This window comes from Empidonax traillii, unplaced genomic scaffold (assembly GCF_003031625.1).
Source record: "Empidonax traillii isolate 1590-97213 ecotype Southwest subspecies unplaced genomic scaffold, ASM303162v1 scaffold24:size2376012, whole genome shotgun sequence".
Classification (NCBI taxonomy): domain Eukaryota; kingdom Metazoa; phylum Chordata; class Aves; order Passeriformes; family Tyrannidae; genus Empidonax; species Empidonax traillii.
The window spans coordinates 611,022-629,233 of NW_020955217.1; the positions used below are offsets into that span (position 1 = coordinate 611,022).

An 18,212-nucleotide genomic window follows, 5' to 3' on the forward strand; every position below is an offset into this window, starting at 1 on the left:
AGTGTTAGTACTTTTGCCTCCTCTTTCTCAAACGTGGGAAAAAGAGCTAAAATACTTACTCTGCTGGTTTCCAGCTCGCAGCTCCAACACTCGCAAAGTGAGGTAGTGAGGTAGGGTGAGACGGGCTCGGCTGGGAATAACCCTATCTTTAGCCCTGATGAGTGGTCCGTGGAGTTTGCATTCTCCTATAAGGCTTCTACCGCAATCCTCACACCCTACAAACCCAGAAAAAGGAACCTGTTACTAAAAATGGCATATTACTTTCAAATTTAATCTCCTCTTATTTTGTCATCTTGAGAACACATCTGGAATTACGAATGCTTTTCTTCACACCAGTGTTCTGCATAAATTAGTGAAAAGATTATCTGCAAGAACTGAATTAGGAAGGTTTGAAATTACACCTCCAGTTTGTGCATTGTCTCGTGTGCAAATTGCTAGGTCCTGACCTCCAAAGATTTATACATGTGTTCATTTGGAGATGTCACAAACTGTGCCTTTTAAGACTGAGACAGCAGCAAAACTGGAGCTCATTGTGCGCCCACCTATAAATCAAGGTGCATATATGAAATGCACCAGAAATGAGAAGGACAAGGCTGTTAGTAACAACACAGTAAGGTTGATCCCTTCCAACCTTACCCATTCTGTGATTATGTAATCCTGCAATTTGCAGAGATCCAAGGAATTCAAGACTCTGTGTTTGCTGCACAGACCATTCTCAGTAGAAGACAAGACCCACAGTGTACCATGAAAAATAAGTGTGATGAGTCTTACAGTCACAACTCAGTTGTCAATCACACAAGGGCAGCCTTCTTGTAGACCTCGCTGCCTATGGGAGGGAGGAAAAGGGGCACAACACATCTCCCAGTCGCTGGTTCCCAATGATGACATATGCAGGTTGAACACATGGACCATCCAGAGAAGTCATTAAAGAGAAATACATGTCTGCAAACTGACTTTCGCCCGGCACAGTGAGATATTTTTGGTTCAGTGCAGCTCAAACTGGTTGCCAGGGAAACTCATACTGAGCAGCGACACAACTGAGCAATGAGACTTTACAGCAGAAGGTCATCTCGGCACTGCTGTCACACAGGGCGATGGGAAAAAGGGGACTTCTTGCACAAACCCTTTTTATAGACAGTAGAAACCAAACCAGTGAGCCAACAGTGCTTTACGACTGAGTTAAAAGGAAAAGCTGGTATTGGTCATCCATGACTACCTCTTTTTGTTTTCCTTCTGAAAACTCTGCTGAGCAAGTCTATTCAGTAAGTGACAATACAGAGCAGAGGAGGGGAGCCAGCACAGTCAAGAGAGTCCAAGGGAGCCACAGGACGCTGTAGCAGAGACTGGGGCAGGAGAGGTGAGGCTTCACCACATACAGGGGCTCGTAACCAAGGAGAGGTCAAGAGAAGCATAGAAAGCTCAGGAGACTTTGCCTGGGGAGACATCGGAGATGTTTTTGAGAAAGGACAGTTGCACCATAAGTGTCATATTCTGAGTAGCTCAAAAAGGTTTTCATTTGCAAACACATATAGGCACTTGAGTAAATTATACACCGTGATAGTCTAGTCCAAAATCTCTCAAATAAGCCAGAAGTCTTCCTACCCAGTTCTTTGGGCTCTCCATCAATTTTAAATGAGGAGGTAGACCTGTGTGTGCATCAGGTTGCAGGCACTACAATAGTCTGTATTTTTCAATAATTTGGAGACCATATAACTTTTCTTTTGCCATGGCTTCCAGACTGCACACCTGCACTACGAGTAGCTGAAGTACATTACTTGTTTTGATAGTGCTACAGATAAAGAACATGCATCTCTACAGCCCTCACTTAAAATGCACAAAAACTAACAATACAGCTGCAAAACAGATTTTTCTTGTTATACACTGATTTGTGTGCCTGAAACTCCTTTACAGCTAGGCTCCAAGAAAAAACTTTCCTTGGTGATTTAACTTAATTGGCTTTTAAATAAATTCCAGAAGACACCCTTTTGAGGACAAAAAAAAATTAGGAGGGCTTCCTGAGCTTACCTAGAATAATAGTGACTTTGTCTCAAGTCAAACAGCTCCCGCTTGGAGAGTCATTGTATGCAAACTGCCAAAACACATTACCAAAAGCAAAATGGAGACAAAGAACTGCTGTTAGAGGAAGGATGTGTCTAATCGTAAAGTACACGACCTTATCAATCCATGCCATACCTCTGTGATTCATCACTACCAAGCTCCTGAGCAAACCTCCCAGCCTCCCCAGGGCAGTGCCCACCGCAGAGGCCCCAGGGTGGGCAGCTCACAGGTAGGTTGGAAAAGGAAAGCAGGGCAAAAGGGTATTCCTTGAATCGGCTTCCAAATTCAGCAGTAGTGCTCCATTAGCTAACCCCCCTTGGTCCTCCAGATCCAAGTCATAAGGTCTGAAATGATTCACACACGTGGGTACCGGGTAGGCACTCCTCTAAAATCAGTGACTGCTATGCATCAGAAGAGGTGTTGAGCATGCCACTGAGCTTAGCAGCCCCACAGATGGCTCCCCAGGTAGCACATCTAAGCTGCGTGACAAAGTCCTGAATGAAATTAGCTGCAGAGTTGGAAGTGCTTTTAAGCACCTTGCTAACATGGCTTGGGATTCTGACCTGGCATAGCTGCACGACACCTTGAAATATCCAGAGCTGCCCAAGGCTTGTTCTAAGATTTTCTATGTTTTTTTGTTTTGTTTTGTTTTATATGAGACCTGAAGATAACTAGATTACTTAAGTTATTTAAGAGGTATACTGGTATTACATTCACTGCACAGTATTTCTGACTCCACACCAACATGTTAGTACCCTGACTCAGAATTTATTGTGCTCTGAAAATTGCCAGGTGTACCAGAATCACAGGACTGGAGCACTGCAGATAGAATAAAGGGACTGTCCTGGGGAACAGGGATCTTCATAATTTTTCTCCCCAAAACTAACAGTGCAAAACCGTCAAGTTTACAATCTTCCTCTGAGATAACTACAGATCAAGTCATGATCCTTTGTATTTCAATGCTAAATTACCAATGCCATTGGTGAAGGAATGTATATGTAGCTGCAGCATGGCACTGGTTTGCAAAGCTTACACAGATTTTATACCCCTTTTTAACTTGACTAATTAGGCAAACTGCATTTTTTTCAACAACAGCCTCAGAACACACTCTAACCTGTTTTGAAATATCAAGCATCCAGCCATGGAAACGACACACCTTTTGTTGTATTAGCACTAGAAATAAAATACACCTGTTTAGAAAAAATCATTTTCTGTGAAGAAGATTTTTTTCTGCTTTTTATTGGGCACTTTAGTACCTCAATGCTTTTCCAGTTTCCTTGCTCCCTTAAACTGTATTTACACAAACAAAATTAATGGCTTCGAGGTCATGTGCAAGCATGCAAGAAAAAGTAAAACTGCCACCATTCCTCTGCTTTGCTGTGATTTAGATGAGTAGGGAACAAAAAGAAATAAATGAGATTCACAGGAGTTACAAGCTGTTAAAAAACAGATTGTGTCATTTACTATACCTTTAGAATAACAGTGCTATATTGTCCCCTAGAGGGTATTTCTTCATTCTTTCTCTGTCTTTGCAGTGATTCTGAAAAAATTCCAAATCGTGCCCTTTTATCTGTCTATAGATTCAACTACACAAGCTAATAAATCCTGTAGCTGTTAAGACTTTTACTTTGCTGAACTTCGCTGCAGCAGTGGGGAGACAGGCACACATGAGAGCCTGGCACAGGTGCAGGTGCCGACTCCAACCAGGTTGCAGGTGTGCAGCCACCACCTTAATTGCAAGGACAAGGTGCTCACCCCCTGCAAACTGCCTCTGGAGGGGCTAACAGGAGGGTATACCCCAAAACCTGGTATCCCTGTGCCTGAATCTGCTCCCACTTCTCCCAGCTATTGAGAGGCATGGTTGGCACCAGCCATGGCTTTCCCTAGCTCTTTGGGTCATCAGAAAAGTGAGACCCACTGCCTGCAGGATGCACTCCGACCCCATGAGCTGACCGAACGCTGATAGCCGTGTTCTCAGGGAGGAGAATGGGCTGTGAATGTGGCTCACCTGTACTGTCCTCACCATGGTGGCGATTCCCCCCAGTCCAGGTCTAGGTGACAGTTCTCCTTTGCTTCAGACTATACAGCCTGGCAGCCTCAGTGACCAGCCTGCCTCGCCCTCCAGATGGCTCTGAGGCCAGCCATGCTGCACGGGGACAAGCTCCCGCAGTCAACAGTAGCCAAGCTGGCACAGCAGCTTGGACAAGCTGGACTTGAGCACAGTCAACAAACTGGTTTCCAAAACAGCAGCACTGTTGAGTAGTGTGCCACCCCCACAGGCACAAGCCCAGCCTCGGGGAGAGCTCATTAGCGTGGGCAAGGAGCCACAGGCTGCGGTTACACAGAGTCCGCTGCAGAGATAACAGGAGCTATACATAACCATACTAGGAACTGCAATCACTGTCATGATAGCTCAGACATGCCACCAGCTCCTTAACCAATCAGCAGCACAACATCCCTTTTTAAAACCAGTTTGCTAAAAACTAGATGCCTATCAGAACGTCCTTCCTGCGTTTTCTCCAACGTCTACTTTCAAGAGAGACTTTACAGTACCTGAACACTTCAGTGTCCCACAAGATGCCTGCGGTACACTTATGTCCCCTGTGAAGGCAGAGGTAAATCATTCCTTCTAGAACGTCCACTCTGAGCAAGAAACAATCGGCGTCTGAGCAGCACTTGACATTTGCTGTGCAGTTTTGCAGCATTAGAATTAGCTCCCATGCGCAGAGGGAGCAAAGATCAGTGTACACAACAGTCCAAATCCTAGACTAATTACAATCATAAGATTTGCATAGCAAACAACAGTAATTTATCCCAGAGTAAAACCGTACTGCTCCGTTAGCCTTGTTCAGCTTTCACATAGAGGAACGCTGCAAAAATACTGTCTGGATGTTTTCTGTCCAAGATGCTTTGCACATACCAGTCTTGGCTCTTCTTACCCAAAGGTGCATGAGGTGGTGCATGAGGGTTTCCTGCTCTGTGGTTTGCTCTGCAGCACTCTGTGCTGGAAAAGCTTGAAAACTTCGTTCTACAATATAATTTATTTGGCAAAAAAGTCAAAGTACTCAATTAGCAACCAGTTAATCACAAGTTATTTTCCCATTATTGTGGGCCACTGACACAATTCCCACTGTAACAAAATGTTTATGAAAGAAGCCTTATGTGTCCAAAGTTCGATGTGCAAAATGAAGCTCTTAATTAATAATTTATTCTATTTATATTAAAGTAAAATAGAACTTGCTATAATTACCAGAATGCAGAATGTCATGCTAAATTTTCTACTGACTGATCTTCACTTTTTAACTGTAACAACTGATCCCTAATCCAGCACCAAAAGAGGTAAACATTACTTCAATGTCTCCTTTTCCCGTCTACCTCATACATCAAAACTTTGTATTAACAGAAAGGTACAACTGCTCAGCTCTGCATGGAAAAAAAAAGAAAAAATAAATAAATCAAGAAACGACACTCCAGGCTGACTTTGCAATCATAATTGCTCACCCGAGCAAAGACTGAAAACTTGAACTTTTGTGCTCGACACAGTGTATTATTTGGGAAGCAGGTACTATATTTTCCATAACACTGCACCCAAAATAACACCACCCGCAAAAGGAAGGGAAAAAAAAAAAGAGTTTTACTCTTACGTGCTTAAGAGGGAAACTTTATAGATTTCAAGCAGTGAGTTCCCACGCCTTAGACACAGGGAGAGCATGAAGCCTCGCAGTCTTCCTGGTGGCACCAGCAGAGACACTGTGGATATGCTGCTGGGGCACTATCAGCTCCTTACTAAGGCCTTGTGCTGGCCACTGCCATGCCCAGGCTTTCTGATGAGTGGACAGGAGCTCCTGAGATGCAGGTGGAGGGGGAGGAGGAGTCCTGCTCCTGTACAGGAGTGAGCAGCACCCTGCACGTAAATGCCTACACCCATTGGGGCCCCCCTTTCCCTGGGAAGGAGAACAGTAGGTGGTTTGCAAACATCCCAGAAATCACTCTTAATGTTAAACATATTCATGGGAACATGACCTCATGCTCCTAAAATGTAAAACTTTAAAAATTAGTTACTATATTTGGAGACAGAAACAGAGAAAGAGAACAGCAAACATGCCTTACTGCCACCCCACCCCATACATTCAGTCAGACCGGCAGGTCAAGCTAATTCCCTAAAACTCGGAGCCAGCACTGCAGGTGAACCCAAGCCCTCAGGCATCCTGACCCAGTCACTGATCTGCAGTGACACTTTCCTTCACCTCACCTCCAACTTCCCCGTGCCTCTGTTTTTGTTCCCCAGAAGAATGAAGATTCAGAGGGAGGGCACATCCCTGGGTTTCCAGCAGTGGGAGATCATCTGTCGAGGCATCTGCTCCTTCCTCACAGCAGTACGATCCTGACAGCACAGCTGTTCTTATGGAAGGATGCCTCTAAGAAGGGAGGCTCAGCACTTATCTGACTGTAAAGAAACCTTCTAACACAAAGCACAAATGCATTTTCCTGGCAGACACAAGTTCCAACATGTAAAGTCTTCAGAACTCCAAAACTATTTGTTATACAAACATATGCAAGATAACAACAAGTATGATTCATTACTAGTTCCTAATAGGGAGTAATCACGATGACAGTCAAGCACATCTGGGAACAGTTAAGTTTTTTGCCTGGTGTCCATGAAGTACTACAACAGGCATAGCCAGAAGGAATTTAACCAGTTTCTCACAAAAAGTCAGTTTCACACCAATCCCAATGAGGCTACTGTGCTCCTTCTGTCTAGAAAATCTTAGCAAAACAGTTAGAGAAGCCTCACGGATCACAGCTGGGCTGTGAAATTCAGCAGTTAGAGCAGGTTCCTGCAAAGCCAGTGCAGGAAAAGCGTATCAGTGCTCTGCTTTATCTTACAAACTTCCCATGGAAGGAAAAAAGTTACCTTCACTGTTTGAACACCTGAAAGGGCAGTAACTTACAAGTTTTTCCTATAAAATTAGAGAAAAAAACCCTCAAGAAACCCACAACACACAAACCCCCCACCAACAAACCAAACAGCAGGTAAAGTATGTAGGTGTGTTTATCATGTTTAACTTCACTGCAGTTTGATCAACTGATTTATCAAAGTTCTTGGTAGGTTCATTCATCTAAAAATGACCTGAGGTCAAAAAATTCATAGATTGATTGAAAGCTAGTTTAAAAAATAATCTTTTGCTCGTTATTCTTGGTATAAAACATACGTGTCATATTTCCAGTACACCACATGGGGTTTGGTTGTTATCAGAACCCATATACATAACGAGTACAGTTCAAGTGAAATCACCTCCTGTAGTTTACATTTAATAGCTTCTAATCAGCACACACAAAGTGACTTCTCTCATTGCTAAATGCTGAACACATTCCAAACAATGAAATTCAAAAATACAGTTGGATTTTTCAGGGTTTTTTCTCCTTCTCTCCCTCCACTGTCTGAAGTCATATAAAATTAGATCCAGAAACAGGAAAGGAAGTTAACAGCAAATTCGCAGAAACAACTACTATTTTTTTACAAGTAAGAGACTCAGTCAGCAGAGCATGGTCCTACAAGATGCCCCGCAAGAGCCTCCTAAGAGCAAAGCCTTCCTGATGGACTCTGCTCATCTCCAGTAGTCAGACCTGGTGAAAGGCTGTGGCTCCTTGGCTGCAACACCTTCGTCTTGCTTTAGGTCTTCCCTAGCTGCTTCTGTACTGCAGACGGCAAAACTAAAATCCCCCTGTTCACAGAAACACAGACAGCCATCAAGAGAGTCATATTCAAACTGCTTATAATCACCCTGGGGCTCCTCGGCCACATGTTAGACTCCCTAATTGACATCTCCCACAGCATAGATTCTACCTACCACAGCAGAAGAAGCTTTCATTGGTCACAAGCAAAGAGGCCTTTTGGGGAGATTTCTGACAGGCTGGTTGATTTATCTTAGTGTCAGACCTTTCAGTGGAGAATGTAAATGCTACTGCAGCAATTTAACACAGACACCAGAATTTTCCATCTTTTTACTAGCAGGAAAAAACCCCAGGGACATATGTCTTCCTACATGTATGTATGTATAAATACACATGCACGCAGCCACACACACACACGATATCAAGTGCATTAACACAGCTGACAGTTTTATTGATGGCAGGTCAATACCAGGGTTTCAATTCTGATAAACGAAGTGCAGCAATTGTAATGACTAAAGCTTAGTATTAATTAGTTGAAATATTTCCAACACTTGCAACATTCCCTTAAAAGGGAACCTTAGATTGGGTCTCTCTCTCCATCACTGAACTTGGTTGTTACTGGCCACCAAGTGCAGATGCTGTGCAGAGGAGATTAGTGGAAGGCTCGGTGGCAAAAGCTACCTTTCCTTAGGAAACCAGTCCAAATCAATTCTTTATTTTCCACTGAAGACACAACTTCCAGTGTGGACTCGTGGGAACTTTCCCAGCAAAGATACTAGCAGCTGGGATATATTTCCAGCTGCTTACTAAAAGAAAGAACCAGGCAAGTAGACACACTCTGGAGAAGGAAATATGAGTTTACTGTAGGATGCAATGAGGAAGCCTGGCATGACAGAGCAAGGAGATACTGTACTCATTCCAAGACTGGAGAACTCAAAGTCGTTAGAGGCAGTTATAACAACATGGAGCAAACCACAGCTACCAGGAATAAAAGTGCAGCGCAAAAATGATGTGACCCACTTCTGTAGGTATTAGACCGCACTTAGCTCTACTGATGTGCAAGTAGCCACATTAAGAAAGAAGGAAGTCCATGGGGAGAAGTGAATACACAGACACATAAGACTGGTTAGAGCTGCAACTGTGGAGTTTGTCCTGGAAGAACACTCCAATCCATATTACATTCAGTGGAAACTATGCCTGAATAAAACTGGAAAATCATTTAACTTCCTTAGTGAACCATCCAAACTTCCTATTGATATTCCAACTCACCCAAGAGAAAAAAAAAAAAATTTTTTTGACCAATGAACCCTAACGTATATATTTAAAATACTGAAATGAAGGAGTCTTCTTTTAAAAGCATTGGCTTTTGTAAATGAAAGGTCATTAACAGCTTAGCAGAACAGCTTTGGCTCTTATTATGCATCCACTTCATAACAGAGGATACTGTCAACAACTTCTGTTATTCCCTGCCTCATTTCCAACACGAAAAGCATGCTTGATTCTCAGTTCCTCTGGGAAAAAAATCAGTAGGATACTCTCATTCTTCGCCTTTATGACCCTGTTAAATTATTCTCTTCTTTTAAGGCATGAAGTGATTTCTTAAAAAAAAAAAAAAAAAAAAAAAAAAAAGGCATTGGAAGCTCTGCTGCTGAACAGACACAAAAACGTATTTCTGTGAAAAGAATACTCACACATGCAAGTGTCATATCTACATTTCCATTTACTTGTTTTCTTTTTCCTAAGATCTAACATTCGTTTGTATTTTTTCTACACTAAAGACTTCCAATGGGAACCACAAGATGATTACCTAATGTCTTGACTGATATTGTACTAAAGAAATTAGTCCACCTGAGAATCTTTAACAGACCAACTAAGAAAGGATAATAAAATTGGCAGCAACAGATTAGGCAGCAGTATAGCACATTTTCCTTACAATGACTATTCCCCTCAGGCATAAGTACAACCTCTACTCAGCTTTCTAAGAGTAATATAAAAATACGGAAATACAAAGTACATGATTTTAGATTATTATAGAAGAATTACATGAGAGTAACAAAAATTTGTGGGTTTAGAAAAAAATTGCAGATTTTTTCCTACAGACGAAGCTTTCTAAACTCAGATTATAAATATCTCCATAAAGCCCTATTTATTCTACTGCTGACAGTCACCTCAGTTTGAGATCAAACAAAATTTAAACATTTTTCCTATATTTCTGATTAATTTATAGTTTCTTTAAATTATTTCCAAAAGTCACAGACACACAAAAGTAACAGTAGTCTTTATTACTAGAATCTAAGAAGTAATCTTGCAACGCAAAACTGCAAGGAATTTGCTCCTATTTTCATACTTTCCTAGCTCGAAGAACAAGAACAAAGGATGGCAAAGGCATCACCTTGGGGGATATGCACCCTTCCTCAGATGTGTATATGTATACGACATACGTAATATGTCATTTAGCATATATATTTACTTTGAGCTGTGTATGATTACATATCCCACCCTGTACTTGGTATATTTTACTCTGTTGGTTGGAAATCAAGTATTTTATACTTCTTCCACTTCAACATTGCCAATAGGTCACAACGATATTAATATTTTGTAAAGATCCTTATGTTAGAAGAGGCAAAGGGACAACTGCGATACCAGAACATCCTTATGCACCTCCCCACACATCTGGCTAACCACCTTCCAGTCCAGTGAGTTAAACATAACACACTCTGCCTTGTCTTATCACCCAAGTAACAGAGAACAAGTGCCACCTTCCGCGTTACACATGAATCATCTACTTTCTTCTCCATTATACCAACTAAAAAAGCCCCAATCAACTGAGCTTTCCACAACTGTAATTCTTTTCTATTTGCACCATTAAAAGTACCCAGAAATCCTCCCTGGTCAACATTTTTATAACACATCTAGATTACAGCATTAAAAGGACCTACAAATGTATCTCCTGTCCAACATTAACTTTAAATTAGCTTTAAATTTCAATGGCTTCCAATGCCTATCATGCATAAATACACTTAAGTGAGGTCTAAAAACAGCCTGGACCATTTGGATAAAAATAATGTCAACGGAGCCCACAAACATTGCATCTGCCTGCTTGAGTTCACTGTTTTTACATCCTCGCCAAAATTGTTTTTGCAAATGCATTTGCTTTTTTTTGCTTTTCTCTCTGAAAATCTAGGAAACTTAATGGCAAAGCCACGAGCAAACATGTTGATGCTATATAGTTAAACAATGTATTTTCATTTTAAGGATCACAAAGCAATCTAAAGAAAGCACATTTGCATATGGAGCCCAAACTCTTCCAAGAAAAACAGGTAAGTTATCTGCTGGGAGAAGAGCAAAATGAGACAAAACTTAGTAAGATTACCAGCTCAAAATCACTCAAAGAAGAAATGTCAGATTGAGGAACACAAACTGTTCCAACAGACCATGAAACTTCCCAAGCACTTCCCCTGAAATGAGGGGACTACTCAAAAGTTTTTGAACTACTGCACACATGCACAGACACTTTAAATCAGGTTTGCAACATAAACACAGCAATTCCTACTGCCATGTAAGAACAAGGCAGCATGATGGCAATTATTCAGTTCAGAGCTTGCCCTTACACTTAAACTAACAAAGGAAGAAATAATGTTACTTAATTTTTTTCCCTGCAATCATAAGTGGGCCACACCTGAAAGTTGTAGCTGCATGAGCACAGAAATCTTTTTCTTCAGTCACCACAGAAACTAATATAGGAACTCTAGTGATTTGTTCTCTTGTTTTCAGTAAAAAATTTACATATGAATTACACACCAAATTCCTTCAGTCTAATAAACTGTTCTGAACTCGCATGAAGAAAATACTGCTTCTTCATTATCATCCTCTTCTTGCTGCTCTTTGCTGTCTTTACAAAAAAACTGTACCTCTAAAGCCAGTAGCAAGCACAGTGGTAAGTCTATCTCTTGCCTTGATTCCATGCATGGAAACAGAGGTTTGGAAATATATCCTTACATTTCAAAGGATTTTAGATTCCCAGATTTCCTACCAGACAGGCCTGCTTATTAGTCTCTGCCTCGTGTGTAAGTATTAACAGAGCAATCTGTACTAGTCAAGAAATCATCTGATGTAACTGAGCTGATTCTCAAAGGCATAAAAAAATTGCATATAATAGCCTACATAAATTACTGATGTTCAGGATCTGACTGGAAGACTGAAATACTGAATTATTTTCTATTACTTTTCATATTCATTAATTACTATTAGATAGAGAACAAAGGAGCACACACAGAGGCTAGAAACAGCACGTGAGTCTCTTAGGTGTTTCCCGTGACAGAATACAATTCAAATATTGTTTTTGCACTCAAGAACAGAAATGCAAACATTTCATAATTGCACTGTGTATGAGAAATCAAAACAAACCTTACCTTATTTAAAATATCAATTTTAGTAAAAAGTCAGGCTATGCTAGTACAGGGTGGCAGGAACCAGGCCATTCTCCTCCGGCAGATTTTTCCAAATGCCCCTGTGCTCAACTAAGTCTAACTCCGCTCTGTTTTGTTTCCCCAGGAGGACCCATTCAGGACCATGTGCTCCTTTTCAGCTGTCAATAAACAGAAGCGGTGAATTCCCCAGCGCTTCACAAAGCTAGTTAGGCATAGCCATTCATTTCTTTGGGAAAACAGGGCATTGATTTCAGCAAATTCCCAGGGAGCAGCTACAACAAAGAGATCAAAGACCCACCTCCTTTCCTGCCTGGCTTTGGCCGGCTGGGCTGAGAGGAGCAGCAACAGGTTTCCGAAGAGCAGGCTTGAGCCCCACTGACCACTGCATGCTCCATTCACAGCCATCACCTTCCTACATTCCTGGGACAGCCCCTGGCGCTAACCGTGACAAACCCCTACATTCAGGCAGCATAATATACTGCACACTAGTTCATCCAAGGATAAAAAGAAAAACAAGCTCCAAGGGAAGTCTGCTGCTTCCCCAACCAGTCGAGCTTCAGTAGCTGCCAGATTTTCCATAAACTTCTTTTTTTTTGTTTGGTTTGTTTTGTTTTCTAGCTTCTCCATCTAAAACAGAGAAACACTTGCTACCTCAAATTCATTGTGCTGAAACTTCACTGGAATGTTGTCTTTTTTGGTTTATTTCCATGAGCTTGAAGACTTAGCTGCTGGAGTTTGAGGTCTAGCTGCAACAGCCCTTGTATTGTGCAGCCACGACATCTTCTTTGTGCAATTTGCCCCAGAATGCAGCGGGGTTTTTCCCCAGGAACTTAAGAGGGTTTGTTCTGGTTTCATTAGATTTTTTTTTTTTTTTAAATTATACATCTTGTCTTCATTAATGTGACCTGGAGCAAGATTTTTAATGCTAGAATTTGACCTCGTATTGAACCAAGCATTAGGAAAAGATAATGCTGTGGACAAGTTTAAGGACTGGTGGTTAGGCTACACATCTACTACTAAACAGTAAGAGACAGAGATTGGTTCTTGTGGTGCAGTGACCACTTGGCATCAGCTCCACATGTCTAAATGCTCCTCATGCCCTTCTCTCTTACCCAACAAACAGTCTGGTTATATCCGAATTCCCTATCTGGAACACAGGCTGGTAAATATTATCCCCAAAACACACCATAGTGTTGCTTGCTAGCATTGGACAGTACTGAGCTCATGGGCTGGCTCTGAAATATTTATTCATATAAATAGAGTCTAGAGTCACTTCACATCTGTACAGACCTGCTGTTTTATTCTTAAACATTCTCCTGTGCACTGACATTTTACCAAGGCACTGCCTGGCTGTCACAAGTCCCACATGCCTGTGTACTCCTACCAGCTGGAACTTGTAAAGGCCCCTCAGCACCGGTACTGCCTCGGGGCCATTCACACATATCCAAGCGAGAAGACAAATCTCTATCCCACCAGCATGACCAAGTATCACAGGACCTGGCAGAGTGCAAGCAGTACAATACTGAGAAGACCAGGGACAGGTGGTAGGGATGATTGTACAGAAGATAGCTGAGGACACCAAGAAATACAGAACTGCAGAATTATCAAAGTTGCAAGAGACCTGTGAAGATCAACTAGGCCAGCCTCTTGCTGAAAGCAGGCCAATAAATAGCATTATCCAGGGCCTTGTCAAGCTTTATCTTGAATACTTCCAGTGAGGGACACTCCACCACTTCCCTGGGCAGCCTATTTGAGTGTTCAGTCAGTCCCACAGTGAAAATGCTCCTTCCATAAACAAGCATCTTCCCTGAAGCAACTTGTGACCATCACCTCTTGTCCTGTCAGAGCATGTTTGGGGAAAGAGCACTTCCAACTCCTTTTCCAAACCACCATTTTTTACTGGAAGACTAGTTCTATGACTAAATGCCCTTGAACCTTCTCTTCTTTGAGCTGAACATGCCCAGCTTCTTCAACCTCTACTCAGGTGACAACTTCTCTAACCAACCGATCATCAGGAGAAACATGAGAGAGGTACTGAGCTGAAAAAAGGAAAAAATAAACTGACAGGGCATAAAATTGCTAAAACAGACAAACCAGCTTAAACATCTGAGCACAGTTGAGGAGTCTTGACCTCAGCTACTATACAGTCTCTCCATTCTTTAACTTTTCACTCCTGACAGAAGTTCTGTCTGTTGTATACAGTACAGTCAGGCATACCACCTTCCTTATTTTTGAGTTCTCCCTGTATCTAAATGGCATTTAAGCATGCCTCAAAATTTCCAGTTCACAGCTGAAGCTCAAAAAATGCACAAATAACTTGATCTTGAAGTACAGATATGACCCCCAGAGACAAGCGCTGCCACGCAGCCACTGATGGGTTTATATTTATTAACTGAATACAAACATTAATGAAAAAAATATTGTTTTCTTTGTTCCTCTGAGGAAGTTTTAAGGAACGATAAAATTGGTTTCTGAAATTCCCCTCTCTTATATTGCACAGTGTGCAGTTGGGCAGCCCTTGGAAGCAATGACAAAAAATGGCAGCTGAGGCACTGGAGGGACTCCAAAAGAAAGCATGTAGATCAGATCAATAAGCATAGAAAATGTGCTTAATGCTTCAGATAGCTTAAGCTGGAGTGAGAGAGTGAGAGTATTGGGGAAACGTGTGCAGCAGTCTTTTGTGGTAGTTATGACAGCATAGCATAAGGATATGCCATTTGTATATTCTTTTCTGTTAAAAAGAAGGATGGATAATAGTGATGAGGCACAAGATTTGGATATGACTGGGATAATGACATGCTGGAAACACAGGAGTTAAATTTGCAAAATGATTAAAAAACCCCGAGCACATCACTCTGTAGTAATCTGGGATGGCATTTGTGCCAAAGATAGAAAAAACATTTTAGACAGAATTGTAATTTTAAGTCTCAATGAACCAGTCTGTTCTTATACTTGGGCCAGATTTTTACAATTTTACTCATATTAAGTCATGCTTTACTCCAAGAATAATCCTGTTGATTATAATGGTAATATTGTTCGACAGATGTCTCAGAAGAAACACAAATGTAAAAGCAGACTTTATACTTCAGATAAAAGACATCAATCATGAGTACATCTGGGAATCTGATAAAAACATATGGTGCAAAAAAATCACTGTGGGATAACGGAAATGTACTTACAGAGCAGGTCTGTTGACATGTTTACAGATCAGGCAAAGGAAACCTACAAAAAATAAATGAAAAAAGAATTATCAGTTTTCTGACCTAGCACTATTCATGTTTATATCTTATGCTAGTAATCATATCCATTGTTTTTTACTTCTTTAGGAAATAAGGAGACTATATATACAGAAATCTAAAAGGAAGAATTTTAACCTGCAGAAAAAAAGAATAAATCCATCTATTTTTTTATTTCTTAATAACTGATTTCGCTTCATTTCACAGACAATGTGAACTGACAGTATTAATGTAATGCATTTTAATTAAGAGTAGTTCGCTGTAACTCACATCTTCATTAACATTTATTATTAAAACAGAATTTTCAGGCATCGTGTATTTTACCCCATTGCATGCCATTCTGTGTTCAAGCCTGCTATTTCTGGTATTCCTCCTAACAGTCCTGACCATTGCAAAGTAAAAAAGAAACCAAACCAAACACAGGACAAGACATTTCATTTGTTCTCTTGAAAGACTTCTGAAGACTTCTAGTTTTCTGCTGAACTAATTTATCTTGTTCTCTTCCAATTCATCTGCTGGTTTTTGACTGAAATTTTACTATAAGCATATAGGAGCAGAGTCTGAGTTTTCTGTAGCTGTCTGAGCAGTTTCCAAAACAGGGGGATCCCAATGAGTGAATAAGGCTACTTGGTGCAACAGAAATAATAATGCATATAACAATAAGGGAAACACATAAACAACAGTACAAATCACATCAATATATGCCATTTTATGTCATGTACAAAATTTGAAAGTTTCAGGCAGTGTTTGAAGGTGTGTGTACATGAATTAGAGTGAATGAAAGAGGTTCAGCTAGGTGGAGTGCTGGGTCCTGCACTTGTGTCGCAACCCCATGCAGTGCTACAGGCTTGGGGAAGAGTGGCTGGAAAGTGGCCTGGCAGAAAAGGATCTGGGGTTTCTGGATAACAGCTGGCTGAACATGCACCATCAGTGTGCCTAGGTGGCCAAGACCAATGGCATCCTGGCCTGTATCAGCAATAGTGTGGTTAGCAGAACTAGAGTAGTAACTGTCCTCCTGTACTCAGGACTGGTGAGGTCACACCTCAAATCTTGTGTTCAGTTTTGGACTCCTCACTGCAAGAAAAACATTTATGTGCTGCAGAGTGTCCAGAGAAGGGCAATGGAGCTGGTGAAGGGTCTGGAGCACAAGTCTTATGCGAAGCACCTGAGGGAGCTGGGTTTGTTTAGGTTGAAATAAAAAGGAGGTTCAGAGTGGACCTTACTGCTCTCTGCAACTACCTGAAAGGAGGCTGGAGAGAGGCGGGGGTTGGTAACAAGGGACAGGGCAAGAGGAAATGGTTTCAAGTTGCACCAGGGAAGGTTTAGATTGGATGTTAAGAAAAATCCCTTCACTAAAAGGGTTGTCAAACATTGGGCAGGCTGCCTAGGGAAGTGTTTGAATCCTCACCCCTGAAGGCATTTAAAAGACATGCAGATGTGAAGCTTAGGGATGTGGTTTACTGGTGGACTTGAGAGTGCTGGGTTTATGGTTGGACTCAATGGTCTTAAAGGTTTGTTTTCTTAAATGATTCTACCAGTCTATGAAAACTTGACCCTGATGAAGACAACAGTATTTTTGTGGCTGACTGCAATGGGTCAAAGAAAACATCTTCATTTTAAAAAATACAATGATTATTAGTAAGATAGTTACAAATTAATTGGAGATGGTTGGGAGAGCTGAGGGAAGGGGAGCATGGAAGAAGGTAATAAAGATGACAGGAAAAATGGATAGCAAGGAATAAGAAGAACTGAGAATGAAACAGACTCATAAGAGTGTAAAGCAGTGGTAAGTAAGGTGAATACAGAGGACGATGAGGCAGAGGGGAGTTAGTGGCCTGCTGATGAGAACTTGCCAAGGAAGAAGCTGTGACTTCAGGTGTCAGGATGAGGAAGCTGAGATCCAGCTATCTGCCGAAATCTAGAAGCACATTTTCACATTTGAGACTAAGAGAACACTTCCAGTGATCCACTGTAGGCACCTAAGTTGCCATCTTGCTCGAGAACATGTTGTGTGTGCCTGCAACCATACTGCAGCTATGCTGAGTACTCTCCCCAGCATTTACTCAACAGTGATGTACCTACATCACTACTGGGCAACATAAGAAGTATGGCAATTACATTAGCAAGTTGACAATCAATAAACTTATATATCCTCATTTAAGTGCTTGCAGACCTAATCCCAAGAACAAGACACATAAAGTTAGTAAATCAGACTCGCCGCCTTACCATGTGTCTCATTGCAACATAATCAAACCCCCAAGGAATCAAACTGTATATCCTAGTATAAAATAAAGTAGAGAAAATATATTTTATAGATGCTTTGGACTCTGGAATTTAGAAGATTTCTGATATCAAAATATAAGGAACTGCCTGGTCTTTCCTTCCCACATATCTTCCTAAACTTATCTTTTAAGCCTATGCTGCTTTCACCAAACAGAAGACAAGTACAAGCTTTGCATTTTAAAAAAATTATTTGCAGTGGTGGGTGGTTAGGAGTAGTTGACAAGTATACTATAGCCTTTATTGCAGAAAATTCATATTTTCAACACAAACCCAAAAGGATCCCTCCCATCTTTGGGCTGCACACATTCCCTAGTTGGATAAAACTAAGAGGGAGCAGCTCATCAGAAAGTCTCATCAGGGAAGACACTACGAGGAAAGATGCTTCAACTGCCCATGCACAAGCATCCTGTGTCTTTTAAGGTGCCCAAGGACATCTGAAACACCCACATGAGTCTGATAGAGATACTACTGGTTGTAAAGGAAAGAGTCCCTCCTGGACAAGGAGCTAAAAACCAGGCAAGGCTACACA

General features: G+C 41.3%; 1 protein-coding gene across 5 annotated transcripts in view; it reads right to left on the reverse strand.

Moving 5' to 3' along the window:
- The window catches only part of PLAGL1 (PLAG1 like zinc finger 1), a 46,904-nt gene that overhangs the window by 12,234 nt on the left and 16,458 nt on the right, over window positions 1–18,212 (reverse strand). For 2 of the 5 annotated variants that reach the window (XM_027904541.1, XM_027904533.1), the window contains exons 2-3: window positions 15,344–15,386; window positions 60–215 (exon numbers count right to left, since the gene is read on the reverse strand). In XM_027904541.1, coding sequence (XP_027760342.1) covers window positions 60–215; window positions 15,344–15,362 — 175 coding nt within the window. In that variant the 5' untranslated portion in view covers window positions 15,363–15,386. Of the gene's footprint in view, window positions 1–59; window positions 216–4,611; window positions 4,714–12,146; window positions 12,274–15,343; window positions 15,387–18,212 lie in introns of those variants that run through there. The other 3 variants (XM_027904550.1, XM_027904558.1, XM_027904564.1) reach the window with 3 other exon arrangements.